Below are 16,178 nucleotides of genomic sequence, written 5' to 3' on the forward strand. Positions count from 1 at the left end.
CCCCTGTCCAGAGAGAGAGGCAGGAAGGAGGTGGTTCTCCCCAGTGTAGAGACAGAAAAACTGAGGCCTGGTCTTTGATTAGCACTAGAAAGGACCAGTCAAGATCACCCAGAAAATTGGCAATGGAAATCAGGAGTCCCACTCCTAGTTTTCCCCCTCTTCTGGGTTGCCAGGGGTGGGTGGGGCTGGGGACCTCCTCTCACCTGAATGGGACAGCTATGCCACTCCAAAGCTCTGGGCTCTCTCCCACAGCTGACTGACCTAGCATCTGAGTTTCTGCCTCTGCAGCCCTAGCCCTGTGCTCTTCTTGCCTGAGAGGAACAAAATGCAAATGGGCACTGGTTTCAGGCCCTCTGTCTCCATAGCACCAGCAGGCCCTGCACACCCAGCAGCCACCAGCAGGAGGGCCCTCTCACTGCCTTTCAATGATTGTTCATCTCCCTGGACCAAGGAGCCTTGGGACACTGGCTCCTGTGCCTGTCCTAACCTCCCCAGCTCTGCTTCCACTGGCCACTGAGATGGCCTTGAGGACAGCATGGGCCCCAGCTACTCGTCCTTCTCCTCCCTTCCCCAGTCAGGGGAGCTCCACCTCTCCCAGCCCAGGGACATGTGCCTGCTTCCCAAATTTCCAGAGGAACTTCTGCTGCACTGCCCAGGGTCCAGCCCCAGGCTTTGATGACTCAGGGTGATTCCAGTGTGAGATGAAGCAGGTAATGATTAATCTTACAGCTAATTGGTAACCATGCTGCCCCATTCAACCTGTCCCCCAGGAGAGAGCATGCATCATTAGGTGGCCAGGGGTCAAACACAGCCATTAGGGAGCCCACCACTCAGGCAGGAGTGAGGCCCTGTGGTTGAATCCAAGGCAGGCTGGTGGAGAAGGAGGGCTTTTGCTTCCTTTTTGGGCTTTGCTCTGGGCTTGTGGGCAGCAAGAAGAGTCTGGTAGGTATGTGTGATCTATAATCATAGACGTGGCTTCCTCCTCCATGTTCCAGGGCCTGGATTCTGAGAAGGCAGCCCTTTGGGCCTAACTGCCCATGCAGCAAGTCCCAGTGAAGCATGTCTATCCCAGAACCCCCAGCTTGGCCTTTACTTTCCCCTTAACCCTGTCCTGCCTCCACCCCTAGGACTCTCAGTTTCTTTCCTGCTTTCACTGGGCTGCTGAGTTGTTTGAGGTGGGAAGCAGGTCGTGTGATTTTGTAGCAAATGATTTTCAAAGCTGTGTGACTTTGGACAAAATATTAAACCTCTCTGGACTTTATTTCCCTCTCTTATACAGTGAGGCCAAGGGCTAAGTGAGACCTCACAGGTAAAGCACTTAACACTGACAGTTAAGTACTCCATACATGGCTTGTTCTTTTCTCAGTTAACCAAGTTCAGACTTAGATGTGCTTCTCCCCAACAGACAGGAACCAGAGGAGTGAGCACTGTCTGAGGGATGACATCTGCATATCTCAGCCATACCTCAGCCTCCTGAGCCGCTGGGATTTGCGGTGTGTAACACTGTGCCTGGCTCCACCTGTCCTTTTGAATGAGGCCACACAGATTGGGGCTTTGTAGTCATGTAGCCCAGACACTGGTGGCAGAGGAGAATATGGAGGCGAGTTCTAGAGCCTCAACTGGGGAGGCCACTGTAAATAGGGCAGAAGCAGGGTGTGTGGAGGAAACCTTTCTATCCAGCACAAATGGGTCCTTTGGACCCTGAGGGTTGGTGGGTCAGACACCCAGCTGTGACTGGAAGCACTCATGGTGGCTCACTCCCAGTTCAAGCCAAGTCCTTGGATTCAGGTTGTTGACTCAGGGCCTGTTGGCCGCGTGGGCTGTGGTAGGATCCTGGGGTCCTGGGGAACTGCTTTCCACCCTTCCCCCAGTTCCTTACTAGACAGGTGACTTCAGTAACTGGCTACTGGGCTACATCCATGTGTTCCATGTTTTGTCACAGACCCTGTTCTATGATAGTCCTGACCTTGTCTTATGCCCCTTGTTCCAGTCCCCTGGGACAGCCTGGTCTAGTGCTACCAAGTGGGAAGGAAAGATGTGGGCAGCCAAAATAGCAGGACACCTTGGAACTCAACCGGTACCACAGGGAACTGTCAATTGACACTTTGGATCCTCTAATTCCTCACCTACCAAGCGGATCTGCAGAGCCAGGTGAGGACTAGACAAGAGAATGAAGCCCAGCACTTAGCGGGCAGCCCCCAAAGGGAGCTTTCCCTCATGTTCACACCAATATGAAACCAACATGGTGCCCTCACAGCCAGGGGGCTTTGGTGACAGGAGACTTGGGGGGATGTTAAAGGGGTCAGTGTTCTCGTTCTTGGTTAGCACCGCTTCCGTTTGCTCAGCAGGCATGTGTTGTAGGATTCCTCTCAGTGTTTGGTAACCAGAGCTCTGGTTCAAGGGCACCCAGGTCCCACCATCAATTCATAAATCACTTTGCTGAAGATGCAACGTGACTTTTGGGCATTTTTCTTTTAAAAAAATCAATAACTCATTACCAAGGGGCTGAATAAAGGGGTAAGTGATGAAGCTGCCCGCTATTCCCTTCCATCAGGATGGGGCAGAAGTGCCCTGCCAAGGTTGGGGGACCCACTTAGAGGGCAGCCAGACTCAACCAGTCTCAAAAAGATCTGTGCCCCCTCCCCCTGACTCTGCCAAACCACAGATCTGACCAAGTCCTTCCTCTGCTTCGATTAACAGTTTAGCAGGGCCCCAAGTTCTTGGGAGACCTCTGCAGGCCTCTGGTCTCCCAAGGAACCTCCCTCTTGGCTCACCCCGTCCCTGCCTCACATCCACACTTAAGTCTCACAACACAACTGTTGTCCCCCCAAGAGGAAGGTGGTCTCTCCAGTTTTGGAGACTTCAGATACACTGCCCATATACCTGCACTGTCCTCCCTCAACCAGCCAGAATAATTCATGGTTCTTCAAGACACAAACAGCACAGCCTTCCTCAAACCTTCCCTGAAACCTCCACGCCACCACCTCCACCCCACCCCCACTCCAGGGTGTCAGATCCACAAGCCCTGGGCCTCCCCTACCCTGGTTCATGACCCACTATGGACTTCTCAGACAGGGTCTGTATCCCTAGGGCACAGGGACCATACTTGGGGGTTCCTAGGACTCAGCATGTGGCCTGGCACAGAGTTGATACCAAGTGGGTGCTTGTTGAATGAATGGGAGATAAAATTGGCATCAGATACCTTCCTCCTCTCTGCTACTTTAGCCTGGGACAGTGATGCCTGTCCCCCAAAACCTCCCCTTCTCTATAGTGCAAGCCTTCAGTGCCTCTCCCCCTACTAGGGTGTGAATAGTTGTGTATAAGAACCTCACGATAACAGCTAACAATTAGTGAGCCCTTACACTGTGCAGTCGCCACAAGTGCTAGTCCTTATAACTGCACCCAAGATTGTCACTACTATCGTTCCCACTTTAAAGACAAGAAAACTAAGGCAGAAGCAGGAGGAAAGAAGATCAGTTTTAGGACCAGGCTGCTGGGCTGCAGAACTTGTGTTCTTTATCAGAGTACTGTTCCAAAACGAAGTGCTTGTGGGGAGCCTGGGGCTGGGTGGAGGTCAGCCCTGACACCCCACCCACGGGATGAGGCCTCAGGGTTGGCTCTGCAGCCAGGAGACCCAGTAGGTCTGGGGGGCTCCTGTTACAGGAAACTTCTTATTCAGGTCAACTCAGCCTGGGATCCCACTCTCAGATTCTCTGCTCACTCTGGCCACCCTTGCCTGAACCGCCGTCTCACCCAGAGAGCAGAGCCTCTGGCCCTAATCTCATTTGAGGCCATGAAATCGCATTTGCAGCGTATTAATGCAGCGTGGAGCTTGCCTGGCCCTGCCTGTCTCCTGGAAGAGAGAGGAGCCTGGCAAGCAATCTCGCAGGGAGGCGTCTCCAGGAACACCCGCAGACAAAAAGCAATTATGCTTTAAGAGGAAGATTAAAATAATGTCTACCCCCTCCCACACACGTGCCCACCCGAGGGCCTCAGCTTCATTTGGCCCAGTGATGGCTCAGGGCAAGCTTCCTTCTGGGTGAGGGGTGGGGGGTCCCCATGACTGGGCCTTCATCTGCCCCAGCACACCTACCTCCTCCACAGAGAGTCTTCGCGTTCCCCAAAGAAGCCAGGTTCTCTCGAGTCCTGTTCTGGTTTTCTACCTCACTTGAGCGCAGCCTCAACCCTGTGACTCTGACAAGCTGCCATTTACCTGCCCAATGATCCTGGCCCCTTTGTAAGCATATGCTGTATTCTTTAAATACAATTCAACACTCCCTCTGGGGAGGACTGCCATCACCCCTACTTTATAGATGAGTAAAGAAGCTGCAGAGAGGTAAGTCCCATAGGTGGAAGGTGGCAAAACAGAGAAACTAGAATTTTTCACTGCTCTCTTCCCTGCCTTCCTGTCCTGATTCAATTATAGCTGGCCTTCTGAGTCTGCGGGTTCCAAATCTGCAGATTTAAGGAAACTTGGATCAGAAATATTTGGAAACTGGGTACCGTGACCTGTGCTTGTAATCCCAGGGACTCAGGATGCTGAGGCAGGAGGATTGAAAGTTTGAGGCCAGTTTCAGCAACTTAGCGAGACCCCCGGCAACTTAGTGAGGCCCTGTCTCAAAATTTAAAGAGTAGGAGAGGGGCTAGGAATGTAGCTCAGGAGCAAAGCACCCCTGGGTTCAATTCCCAGTACCAACACACACACACACACACACACACACACACACACACACATACATATATATATATTGAGAAAAATTTCTGTCTGGAGTTGGGGTATAGCTCAGTGGCACAGCAGATGCTTAGCATGTATGAGGCCCTGGGTCTGATCCCCAGTACTACAAAAAAAATAAATTTAAAAAATTGTGCCTGTACTGAACGTGTATAGACATTTTTTTTCTTGTTATTCCCTAAAGAATACAGTACAACAACTATTTACATAACATTTACATTATACCAGGCATTATAAATAACCTAGGGATGATTTAAAGTATGCAGGACAGCCAGGCTTGGTGGTACATGTTTGTAATACCAGCTACTCCAGAGGCTGAGGCAAAGGGATCACAACTTCAAAGCCAGCCTTAGCCACCTAGTGGGACCCTGTCTCTAAATAAATAAATAAAGCACATGGGAGGATTGTATAGATTATATGCAAATATATATATAGATAGATTATAGATATAGATATATAGCTAGATATATAGATATCTGAGTGGTTCCTGGGAACCAGTCCCCCAGGGTCCAAGGGGCAAGTGTACTCCTCTGTGACTTTAGCCTCCATGGGATGGGTCCAGTTGCCTCCCTCCTATACCCAAGCGACTGCATGGTTTCACTGTGGTGCTGCTGTCTTCTTGGAAGCTCTGAGAGGCCGGGTCTGGCACAGAATCAGGGCCCAACAAACACGCTGCTGGGAGACTCCATAATAGCTCCCTGTAGTGGGGTAAGGCTGGGTGATCATTTCTGTCTCCAAGGCTGAGCCCATGGTAATTTCCAACCTGTCTGTGTTCTGGGAATTGTTAGGATCCCCTCTCCTCCAAGAAGCCCTCCTGGTCTGCAGTGAGGATAGTACATTATCCAAGTCTCTCACAACCACATTGCAAAACAGGTACCATTACCCACTTCTACAGATGAGAAAACAGAGGGTCAGAAAAGCCAAAGGACTAGTGCAGAAATACCTAGTGCAAGGCAGAGCAGGAGTCTCAATTCAAACTTCAGTCTAAAGTTTGGCCACTGTAAACCTTTGTGGCTGTGACTCCTGTCATGCCTCCAGTAAGGGCTAAAGGTTTGTTTCTGGGTGGAGACATTTATACAATACTTCTTTCTAGGTGGGGGTGCCCTAGACCCTGAGCCACTGACAGCCTGCCTCTACCCCCAGCCTTGCTCCCAGAATATCCAGTGCAATTGAGCACTCATTGTGGTGGTCAGTGAACACAGAGTAACCTATTTTGGCTGGTCTTAGTGTGATATGGGAGCCAAGAACAAATCTGCTCCTGTGAACTGCTTCCTCATGATCCCGTCACAGGATCCAGAAAGCCCAGTGTTCTGTACCTTATTCCACTGGTCTAAGGAACAGTTTGCAAAGTGTGAGTCTCCCTGGGGAGGGATACTGCAAGTCATACCCACCTGTGTGCTGGTTACTAGATCAGAAACACTGAAACATGCCGTGGAGACCCGGGTTCCAACCTGGCCTTTCCGCTAGAATCAAGAAGACATTTCGGGCAAGTCTTTCATCTCCTCTAGGGGCTCAGTTCCTGTTCCAGAAAATGGGCACTGTCAAGGCTTCCCTGTCCACCTCCTGGACCAAGGTGAAGCTCCAATGGGCTTTGTGGGCCTTCAGTGGGATGTGAGTTCTGCCTTTGCCAGCCTGGCTCAGAGAATCCTCCACTATGGAGGGGATAGCAGAGAGTGCAGAGCTCTCAGGGATGACTGTCCATTTCCTTGGCATCCCCTACTAAGTTCCCCCATCCCACGAAAATACTTCCTGCTTGCCTCCCACTTGTTTGTCCCTTGCACCCCTCTGTATTCCTGCCTCTACCCATTTGCCCCTATTGTCCTCTGCACCATAAAGCTGTTCTCTGTCCTGCTGGAATCCCACCGTCCTGAGGGCAGAACTCAACTGTCTTCCTGACTTGTGTGAGGTGGGCTTTAATGTACCATGTAACTTCCCACCCTCTTCCCCACCTGAACCTCCTTTCCTCCTTGTCAGTAAGCACTACTTGGTCCATTCCTTGCACAGATGAGGAGTTTGCGATCCAGGGAGCTGAGTGACTTGCTCAAGTCATAAGTGCTCAGATGCAACTGGGAAATGAGGTTTTAAGCCAAAGCCTCCTGACTCCCAGTCAGGACTGTTTCCCTATAGCAGACTGTGTCCTTGATGACCACCCACCTTGTCCCAGTGGGCTTGAAAAAGTCATTGCTCTCCTGTTTCCTCCCCTGTCCAGCCTGGCATCTCCCCAAGGGCAGGTCATACAGCAATCTAATTTACTGCTTGGGGGAGTGAATAGGTGAATGAAGGAAGGAAAGAAGGAAGGAAGAAAGGAAGGAAGGAAAAAAGAAAGAAAGGAAGGAAGAAAGGAAGGAAGGAAGGTCACCTTCTGCCTGGGGAGGACGAACCATGGAGCCCAGGGCAGGCTGTCAGATCCAGATGGAAAAGGACATCCCATATGTATCCTCCTCTATCCCAGGAAGGGGGCTGCTCCCTGTTGGCCTCAGCTGCTCCTGACTCTGGGACTCTGCAGAACAAGCTTGGGGTGATCTCTAATAGGCCAACCTCATCAGGGCCAGGGTGGCAGACTGGGGCTGTCAGTCTTCCTTCCCTGCTGCCCTCCCCCATCTGCTGTCAGAGTTGTATTAAAGATGGGTTTCACATGGAGTTTTAATCTCACCTCATACATCACAAATGTCATGTCCCTGACACCTCATACTCATTTAGACGACTACACTTGGGGGTGTGTGTATCAAAATGAAGCCAGGAGGGTCTCCAGGATGCACGGGTCTGGGTGGGGGAGGATGTGTACTTCCTAGGTGTGTTCTTCAGTGTGTTGGTGTGAACCCTATCTTTGTGAAGAGGAGGGTCTCTGCACATCCAGGATGTGGTGGGTCCGTGTGTGCTCACATACATGTGTTGTGTGTCTGAGTACTTGTGAGGTTGGCTGTGTTCAGGGGTTAGGGACACATTCATCTTCTAGGGATGTAAGGACCAGAAAAGATCACCATAACTGGGTCCTCCTGAACTTCATTCCCCTTCTTTCACCTTGAAGATGACTTCTGGAGATGAGAAGGCTGCCCCACTTTCCCTCCCCTGGAGCTTATCAGCTATTCATCGGGGCTGGACCCACCAGGAGGACATCAGAGGCAGGAGCCCCTTCCTCTGCATCTCAACCTACACCAACCTACACCACCCCATCAAGCACACCTCTCTCTCTCTCTCTCTCTCTCTTTCTCACACCCACACCCACCCCCACACACACACACACACACACACACAGACCTCCAGGTGGAGCCAGTGTCAGTCCCCAGGGTTGTGGTGGGGGAAGTGAGGAGGGAAGCTGGGGGAGGGGAGCAGCACCATCTGGTGTGTTCCTTACCACAATCTGCTAAAGGAGCCACTTCCCAGACTAGCACTCAGGCTGGCCTTCTCTACTCGAGCCTGGTATCTGGCCCAGAGACTGAGCATCTCACAAATTTGTGACACCCTTCCCTGTCTGGGCAAGAAGGAGCAACCCCATCTTCTAGATGCAAAAACTGAGGAGGCCCAGACCCATCTACCTTGCCTAACAGACATCCCAACTTGATCATTACGAATATGGCAAACATTCATTAAGTACTTCCTGGAGGGCAGGACTAACGGGACCCTAACTCATTAAATCTTCCCAGTCATAGAGGACAATGGTGATTGGGGAGATGCTACTTGCATAGGGTCAAACGACTACTAAGTAAATGCCAGAGCTTAATTTGCACTCAGCTCCATTGACCCCAAGGTACCTGCCTGTCACCCTAAACTGGCTGCATCTCAAATCTGGCACTCCACCCAGCGAGTTCTAAGCGCAGATCCTGATGGAACTTCAAAGCCATGATTGGAAATCAGGCAGGGTGGAGGTGGAGCGACAGGCTTGAGCAAGGATATAAATAAGAGACTTCTCTAATTTATGCACCTTTAGGTCCCATCCAGGATACCCACCCTGGACTCCTGGGGTCTTTGGAGGACCCTTGGGCAGAAAAGTGTTTCAGTGCACACAGAGGAAGAAGAGGAGCTGGCAGAGGCCAGCAAGGTAACTGTGGGGCATTTAGCCCCCGGCCTCTCCTCCTGAGGTTGGGGTGACTGGAAGTGCCCACGCTCGCTCCCAGGGCTAGTATTGGCCTGCCCTGCTCCTCCTGCCAGCCTCAGTCAACCTTCCACCACAGTGACAGGTCTGCACCCCTCCCTGCGTGGGTGACGATGCTCTCTGAGAGCGCCTTGACAGTGTCTTTGTTCCCCTGAAATAAAAGAAAATCGAGCTACAAAGGGAAACCTCAGGTAGCTTTTAACGGGCTCAGCTGCCTGGGGCACAGTGTGTTTAAGCTGGAGGCAGTTGTCACAGGAGCAGAAGGGGGAGCTGCCTGCAGTTCCCACCCGCCCCCTTTTGGGGGGGAGCCCCCACAATCGCATTTACTCAAGAAAAAAGCTCTTTCAAAGAGTGGCAAAGGAGAAAATCAATGAAAATTGATAGAGAAATGTAAAGCAGCTGTCTGCCGAGTGTGTGTGTGTGTGTGTGTGTGTGTGTGTGTACACGCAAGCGCACATGTGTGTATGCACATGCATGTGCCTGCTTGCGATGGCACAGCCTGAGCAGAAGCATGCAGCCTGGACGAATGCTGACCTGCTTAGGGCTCAAGACCAAGGAAGGTGGGGGCTGGGAATTGATGCCTGGCACGTGCCAGTGGAGGGGTGCTGGTGGCTGGGGGGAGGGGCGGCAGCCAAGTCTCTAACTCGAGTTAAGAGAGAGATTAATATATTCAATCTGCTCCAGGGTAATTGAGGGAACAATTGGAGTGTTTTTCTAAAGCCTATAAAACTGCCTCATTTGCAAGGAGGGGCTGCCCTGCTGCAGGTCCTTGTATTTGATGGAAGCAGGAAAAGCAGAGGAGGGGCAGCTTTGGGGTCGCAGTGTGAGGGACTGGGGTATCAGCCTGAGAAGTGTTGGCAGTCCTGGTCTAACCGGTTTTCACCTTCCTCAGCTCAGGCCAAGCGGTGTTTTCTGGAGCCTGTTTCCCTACCTGTGAAATGGGCCTGGAGTTCCCCTCCCCCAGGACAATGGGATGGAGCCTCTGAGGGGAGACTGCTCAAAACCAGGGAAGCCAGCCTGCAAAAGGGCTGGCACCTACATGAAGGGGCACGAACAAAGAGGTGCCCGTCTCCCCCAGCCAGGCCAGTCCCCGGAGATTCAACGCACAGTAAAGAGTAAAGTTAATGAAATCCACATTGGGGGTCTCTCCCTGCTTGAACCATTCTAGTCTCCAGGGCAATAGAAACAGCAAGCAATAAAAAACATAATGAATTTAAAAGCAGAGCAGAGACTGGAAAGCGAGGACTCCGCAGTGCTCTGGCCGGGAGGTGGGAGGGTGCCTGGGTGGGGAAACTGCTGGCCTGGGGCTCCCGCCAGAATCAGGGCTGGGGCTGACGGGCAGAATGGAGGGTGGGGACAAGGAGGAACAAAGGGAGGACACAGCCTCAGAGGTGTAGGGACTGAGGGCAGAGGGGACTCTAGGCAAGCCACTAGTAGTCCATGACTGGCCTTCGTTCCCCTCCATTTCTCCTTAATGAAAGCCCCTCCAGCCTGTGGACGCCAAATCCACAATCAGAATGCACAGGCTTGGAGCCAGGTGCTCAGCATTTGGTGATTGCTTTATTAGCTTTTTCTTCTTTCATTTTTCCCCCTCGGCGGGGGGCAGGGTAAGGTGTTTTAAATGGAAGAAATAAAAAGAAAGAAAGGAAGGGAAAAAAACCCTTGAAAGTGCCATTTAAAAAGCTCTTGGAAAACTCAACTGCTTCCACGAAACAAAACTGCAATTGTTTGACAGAGGTAACTGCTGGGGGAGGGAGCCCTCCACGCCCTCGCCCTCCTCCTCCTCCCTCCCTGCCAGGAATCCAGAGCGCAGAGCTGTGTGGGAGGAAGCTCAGGGCCTCCAGACGGAGCCCCTAGGATGGCTCCCAGAGCTAAGAGCAAGGAATTTTTAAATTCATGTGTCCAGATATTTTATCCCTGGGAATTTCCAGTCCAAAGTTTCCCTCTTAAACAGCTCTACCCATGGGAAGTTGTCCTTGAACTGTCAGAGATCTCTAGGAGAAGGGAGTGAGGTTTCAGGAGGTGCAGCCTTTGATGACCCAATGGCTCCAGGCGCAAAGCTGCTGTGACCTCCCCAGGCCCTCACAGAGACATCATTTGCCCTCACAGGTGTTCAAGAGTCACCTCTGATGCCCCTTAGCCAGGCTTCCCACTGCACCTTCCTGCAGCTTCCTGGAGCCCGGGCACCCACTCTGCCCAGTGCAGGCCACCTCCTTTTGGTCTGATAACTCACCCTTGCCATTGGACAAGAAGGGGCAGGGTACTGGGGTGGCCAGCCAGATAGTCTCAAAGTTGCCAAGAGGTGACAGCAGAGGGAGTGGGCTGAGTCTGGGGGAGCTCCACCCAGTGAGGACGCACCATGTGCCTGTGGCTGGTAGGGAACCCCGAGCAGTTGCCCTTCCATGCTGAGAGAACCTTCTGTAGCCCCTGCTGGCAAACTCCCAGTGCCCTCTTTTGTGGGTCAGAGGTCCTAGGAGTGACCTTCATCCTGGCATCTGATTGTTTCACACTGAAAACATTTGTGGGGACTGTCCCTTCTTAGCCCTGCATTTGTGTGGTTATTTAGGGCCAGCAACCTGTAGGGCTGAGAAACAAAGTGATTCAAGTCAGTCCTTGAAGTTGGTCTTGGTCACACCCTGAACACTGCCTCTGTTCCCTGCTTATCCTTGAGCATCCTAATCTTTGCATTCCCAATCGCCTGTCCTTCATGCCTCCCCGCACCCCAACTCCACTGCCCAGCACCATAACCATCATCAGTTCTGGTTGAAAAAATGGCAAACACTATGCAAATTAGAGAACAACTTTTGAGCCTACGATAAAGTCCTAAATTGAATAGATTTTTTTTTTTTTTTTTTTTTTTGCGGTACTGGGGATCGAACTCAGGGCCTTGTGCTTGCGAGGCAAGCACTCTACCAGCTGAGCTAACTCCCCAGCCCCAAATTGAATAGATTTAATTGTTGAGATGCCTAATGCAGACAGGACTGAGAATAGCTTGAAAGGGATGAAATCAATGGTGGGCAAACTTCCTGGAGGAGGTGGCCTTGAATTTAGACTTTTGTATCTGGAGCCCAGCAATCCATTCCTAGACCTGAACTGAATACTGCTGAGTTTGAACTACATCCCAAGAATGGAGTCCTCTCCTGTCTTTTCTAGCCTTTTCCCTCAAGACCTTTTCTTCTGCTGCCCCTCCCCCCATTCCAACTTTATTTCTCTCCCTCAACTAAGGACAAATGAGAGCTGAGTGAAGTCCCCCCTTCCAGGGCTTCCTTGTCCTTATCCACAAATTGGGGGATGCAGGGAAGAGTGTGTGGTTTTGAGGGTCCCTGTGGTTCTAGGTCACATCCACTTCCCTAGGGAGCTGACACAGGTCCAAATGACAATGTGGGTCCCACTGAGCTTGGTCTTTTTTTTTTTTTTTTTTTTTTTGCAGTGCTGGGGTTTGAACCCAGGGCCTTAGTGTTAGCGAGGCAAGCACTCTACCAACTGAGCTACATCCCCAACCCTGAGCTTGGTCTTGATGCCGATTTCCAACAATGTCTGAGCCCCCAAAAGGCAACGCCAGAAAGATGCTTATCTTCCTGTCTCTGAGTGGCTGGACTGAGTTTGCCTGACTAAAAGCCCAGCCCTCTGTTCTCGAGGGACACTCCATTGTCTGTTCCCTTGGGCTTCTGTGCTGTTGTCAGGGCTGTGATTGCTGACCCCCTGGAGGGGGCGATTTCTCTCTCCCTTGAAAACCATTTTCTTGTCTTGGTAGAAGCAGACATCTGACACTTTAAGAGGGAGTGTGGCGCAGAGATGATGGCTTTAAATAACAGAAATTAGAGCTGCTGAGTCTGCCACAGCCATCTAGCCAGCCCCCTTCCCCCAGCAGCCCCACCCTCCCTCACACGCATTTCAAAGAGCAGCCTGGCCCTGTGGCCCAGGGCTGGGGGTGACCAAGTCATGCTGGGACCTGGAGTAGAGGGATCAACCTGTCCCCAAGCTCAGAGCCTCCTACAAGCCTTGTCCCATGATAGACCATAGGAAAGAAAGGCCAGGGCCCAGGCTCTGAAGACAGGGAACTTGCAATCTGAGGGAACAGAATGTTCCCTAGGAATCTAGGTGACACCCATCTCATTTTACAAGCTCAGCACACAGCACAGACCTGGGGGTACAGCGAGGAGTCAAAAGCATGTGTTGATTGACTCACGAATGAATGAACAGAGCCAGAGTGTGCCATGTTAACAGGCTGGAGCCCTGGCAGAGAGAGGTTGGTCCCTGGGTTCCTGGTATGCACTTCCTGCTCGCTCTGCCAAAGCCACAGCTCCCCTCCTGTCTTTCTATGCACAACCCTCCAGTGGTTCCCCAATGCCTCCCAAACTGATATCCACTTCTGCTCTTCTGCCACTACCCTCCATTTCCTCTGGTTTCTCCCATCCACCAGCCCTCTTCCAGCCAGACTCAGCCCCTTACCCAGGCTCTGCCCAGCAACACACCAGAGCACTGGTTGGGAGAAAGGCACTGCAGGAGGGCCCCACCTTAACGACTGACCTAGTTTTGGGTTCCAAGCACTATTGTGTCACCAGGAATGTTGTTGGCATTAAATGGAATCATGTATCCTTGAGTCTTGGTTTCTCTACCTGTGAAATGGGCTACGATTTACTCTAGTGGCTTCTTCGTGCTGGCTCTGAGGCCTCTAGACATGCTGCCTGGCTGCGGAAGTGGGAAACCCTCCTGTGCTCAGATAAGGACTAGACCCCCTTGCCTGGGCCTGAGGCTGCCAGGGTCCTGGTTCAGGGATGAGCCTCTCTTGGTCTCCTGGTCTCCAGTGGGAGCTGGAGGAACTTGAGGGTGGGCACACAGAGGAGATGTCTGTCTTGTGACATAGAGCCTCCCTCAAACCCTTGGGAAGAATATGTGAGATTAAGGAGAGTGTTCTCAGGGAACACACATACCAAGCAAAAGATTCCCCACCCTCCTGTGTTCCTGCTCTGTGTGGCCTTGGTTCCATCTTTTTTTTTTTTTTTTTTTTTTTTTTGGTCTGTCCCTTTAAGCTGAGACTCTTGTATGGGGACAGACTGCATGTCCCCAGACCTGAAGGAGTCAGCCTTGGGAGGCTTTGCTGCTCTGCCCAGTGAAATGGGACTCAGGAAGCACCCACCTGCAGCCTGGGGAGCTGAGGCTCTGGATTTGGTGCTGTCAGTTCTGGTTGGCTGTGTGCTGGAGGACAGTTTGAAGCAGGAGGCCGAGGGGCCCGGTGCACATGAAAAGCCACGCTATAGGCCAGGCCACCACAGTGGCGGACTGTGGGGTCCTTGCTGGCCCGGAGCAGAGCCAGGTTGCCACAGTAGCGGTACAGGTCCTCGTGCTCCTGCGCCTCCAGGTTCATGCGGGGTTGGTCTGGCCGTGGGTAGATGGGGAAGATGGCCTGGCCCACCCGCTGGGCTGCCTGTCCTGAGGCTCCATCCAGCCGCAGAGCCTCCACTCGCAACCGTGCATCGTGATGCCCGTCATTCTTGCAGAACCCTGGGTGGGAAACGTGGGATTTGAATGTGGTCTCTGGGATCTCTTCCTACCTGGGCTGCCTAGCTGTTGAGTCAAAGCTAAATAGGCTTGGCAAAGTTTTCTCTGGTGAGTGAGCCCCCTTTCAGTTCCCCACCTGTAGCTCCCTCCCTTTACCCATGCTGGGTACCAGCCCACTGGAGTGAGGAAGGGAGGGCGCTAAGCCTATGGGACCATCCTGGGTCCTGAAGCCACTCTACTCCAAGGAAGACTTCAACCTGCCCCTGATTCTGGTCACCAAAATCTGGGACTTTGTTTCCCCATTCCCTCATGCCTCTCTTCCACTGGGAAGCTGGCCAGGGTGGATCTTTTTCTCCTTTTAGCTCTCTTAGCCATTGTCTAATTAAGATTCCTGCCTCTCTTCACTTGGTCTTAAAGCTTCTAGAAGGCAAGATCTGGGTCTCCTTGTCCCTGTTCATCCCCCATACCCACAACTAAGTGATGCTCAGGGCTGAGCACTTAGGGTGGGTTCTAGTGTTACTCACTGTAATGTGCACTACCCAGGACTGGATCCAAACCTACTATGGGCTCGGTTCTTTTAAATTCACACCTGTCCCTCCATTTTCCCCTCACCCAACCCTGTGGGAGCAGTACCAGCATCCTGTGTCACACAGAATGTCTCACAGAGGGCCAGTATCCCCAAGGTCACTCAGGTCAGGCTTTTGGAGTTTAGTCTGGGGATCTGCCCACCCCTCCCAGCAATCCTGAGATTCCCTAGGGTCCTTGACAGGGGCTGGGGCAGAAACCCAGGGACCTTCTCTCCCTCTCACTCCCATTCTCACATTGTACCTTTGGGCAAAGTAAAGATGAACTTGTTCCTGGAAAGGGTGAGGCTCTGGCCAGGATCCTGCTGCTCAATGACATCAGTGACAGCAGAGCAGGCTGGGAGGGGGTTCCCATCATTCACCTGCAACTGCACGCCATCTCCAGAGCCTGCCAGTAGTGGGTTCTCAGCTGACAGCCGCAGGGCATATCTGCCTTTCTCGTTAAATCCCACACTCAAGACCTCGAACTCCAGGTCCAGCGTCTTCTCCTCAGCCTTCAGCCTCCGCCCTATCAAGGATGCAGGGAGCCAGGGTTCAGGCCCCCTAAAGGACATGGTCATGTTCGGGGCCTGACCCCAGGCTGAGCACTGCTCTTCTGCCCATAGTCCCAGCCTGTGCCCAGTCTGAAAGGCTACAGGCTGGGTGCTCAGGGCCACACCCCACCTCTCACGGTTTGTTTGAGAAACCAGGTAACAAGCCAGAAAGCTGGGCCTGTCCTGGGGAACCAAGGCAGCCATGAATCCCTCTGTTAGCATTTGTTCCTTCAACAAATATTTATTGAGCATATACTCTGTGTGAGGTGCTAATTTAAGCATTTGAAATACAGTTGTGAACCAAAGATTCCTACCCTCCTAAAGCTTGTTTTCTAGTGGAACAGGAAGGGAAAGAAGAAAAAAATGAACATGAATATAGAAAATAAGTAAATTATAATGTAAGCTAGAAGATGATAAATTCTATGGAAAAAAATCAGAGCAGGATCAGAGTGGAGAGGTACATGGGTGTATGCTATCCAGAATTTTCCATATCTGGGAGAGCCTGTCTCCATATGTCTATTCACCCCCAAGGATTCTTCACTCAGGTGTGAACTGGGCTGTGAGGGAAGGGGGTGGCGTCTGTTCCCTGGGAGCATGCCCTGAGCACCCAATTCAGTTTACCCTCTTAATCAAAACACAATATGGGGCACAATTTCACTTCACAAAGAGCTCAGAGACTCTCACACTGAAGAATGGTCAAGCTAAAATCCATCCTCCCTGATCCTGAGTCTTGC

General features: G+C 51.9%; 1 protein-coding gene across 4 annotated transcripts in view; it reads right to left on the reverse strand.

The window, feature by feature from the left end:
* The window catches only part of Ccdc33 (coiled-coil domain containing 33), a 102,634-nt gene extending 87,136 nt beyond the window's left edge, over positions 1-15,498 (reverse strand). For all 4 annotated transcript variants that reach the window (XM_047541015.1, XM_047541013.1, XM_047541014.1 and 1 more), the window contains exons 1-2: positions 15,156-15,498; positions 13,966-14,330 (exon numbers count right to left, since the gene is read on the reverse strand). In XM_047541015.1, the coding sequence (XP_047396971.1) occupies positions 13,966-14,330; positions 15,156-15,471 (681 nt within the window). In that variant the 5' untranslated portion in view covers positions 15,472-15,498. The remainder of the gene's footprint in view (positions 1-13,965; positions 14,331-15,155) is intronic.
* Positions 15,499-16,178: the final 680 nt, after the last annotated feature.

This window comes from Sciurus carolinensis, chromosome 2 (assembly GCF_902686445.1).
Source record: "Sciurus carolinensis chromosome 2, mSciCar1.2, whole genome shotgun sequence".
Lineage (NCBI taxonomy): Eukaryota > Metazoa > Chordata > Mammalia > Rodentia > Sciuridae > Sciurus > Sciurus carolinensis.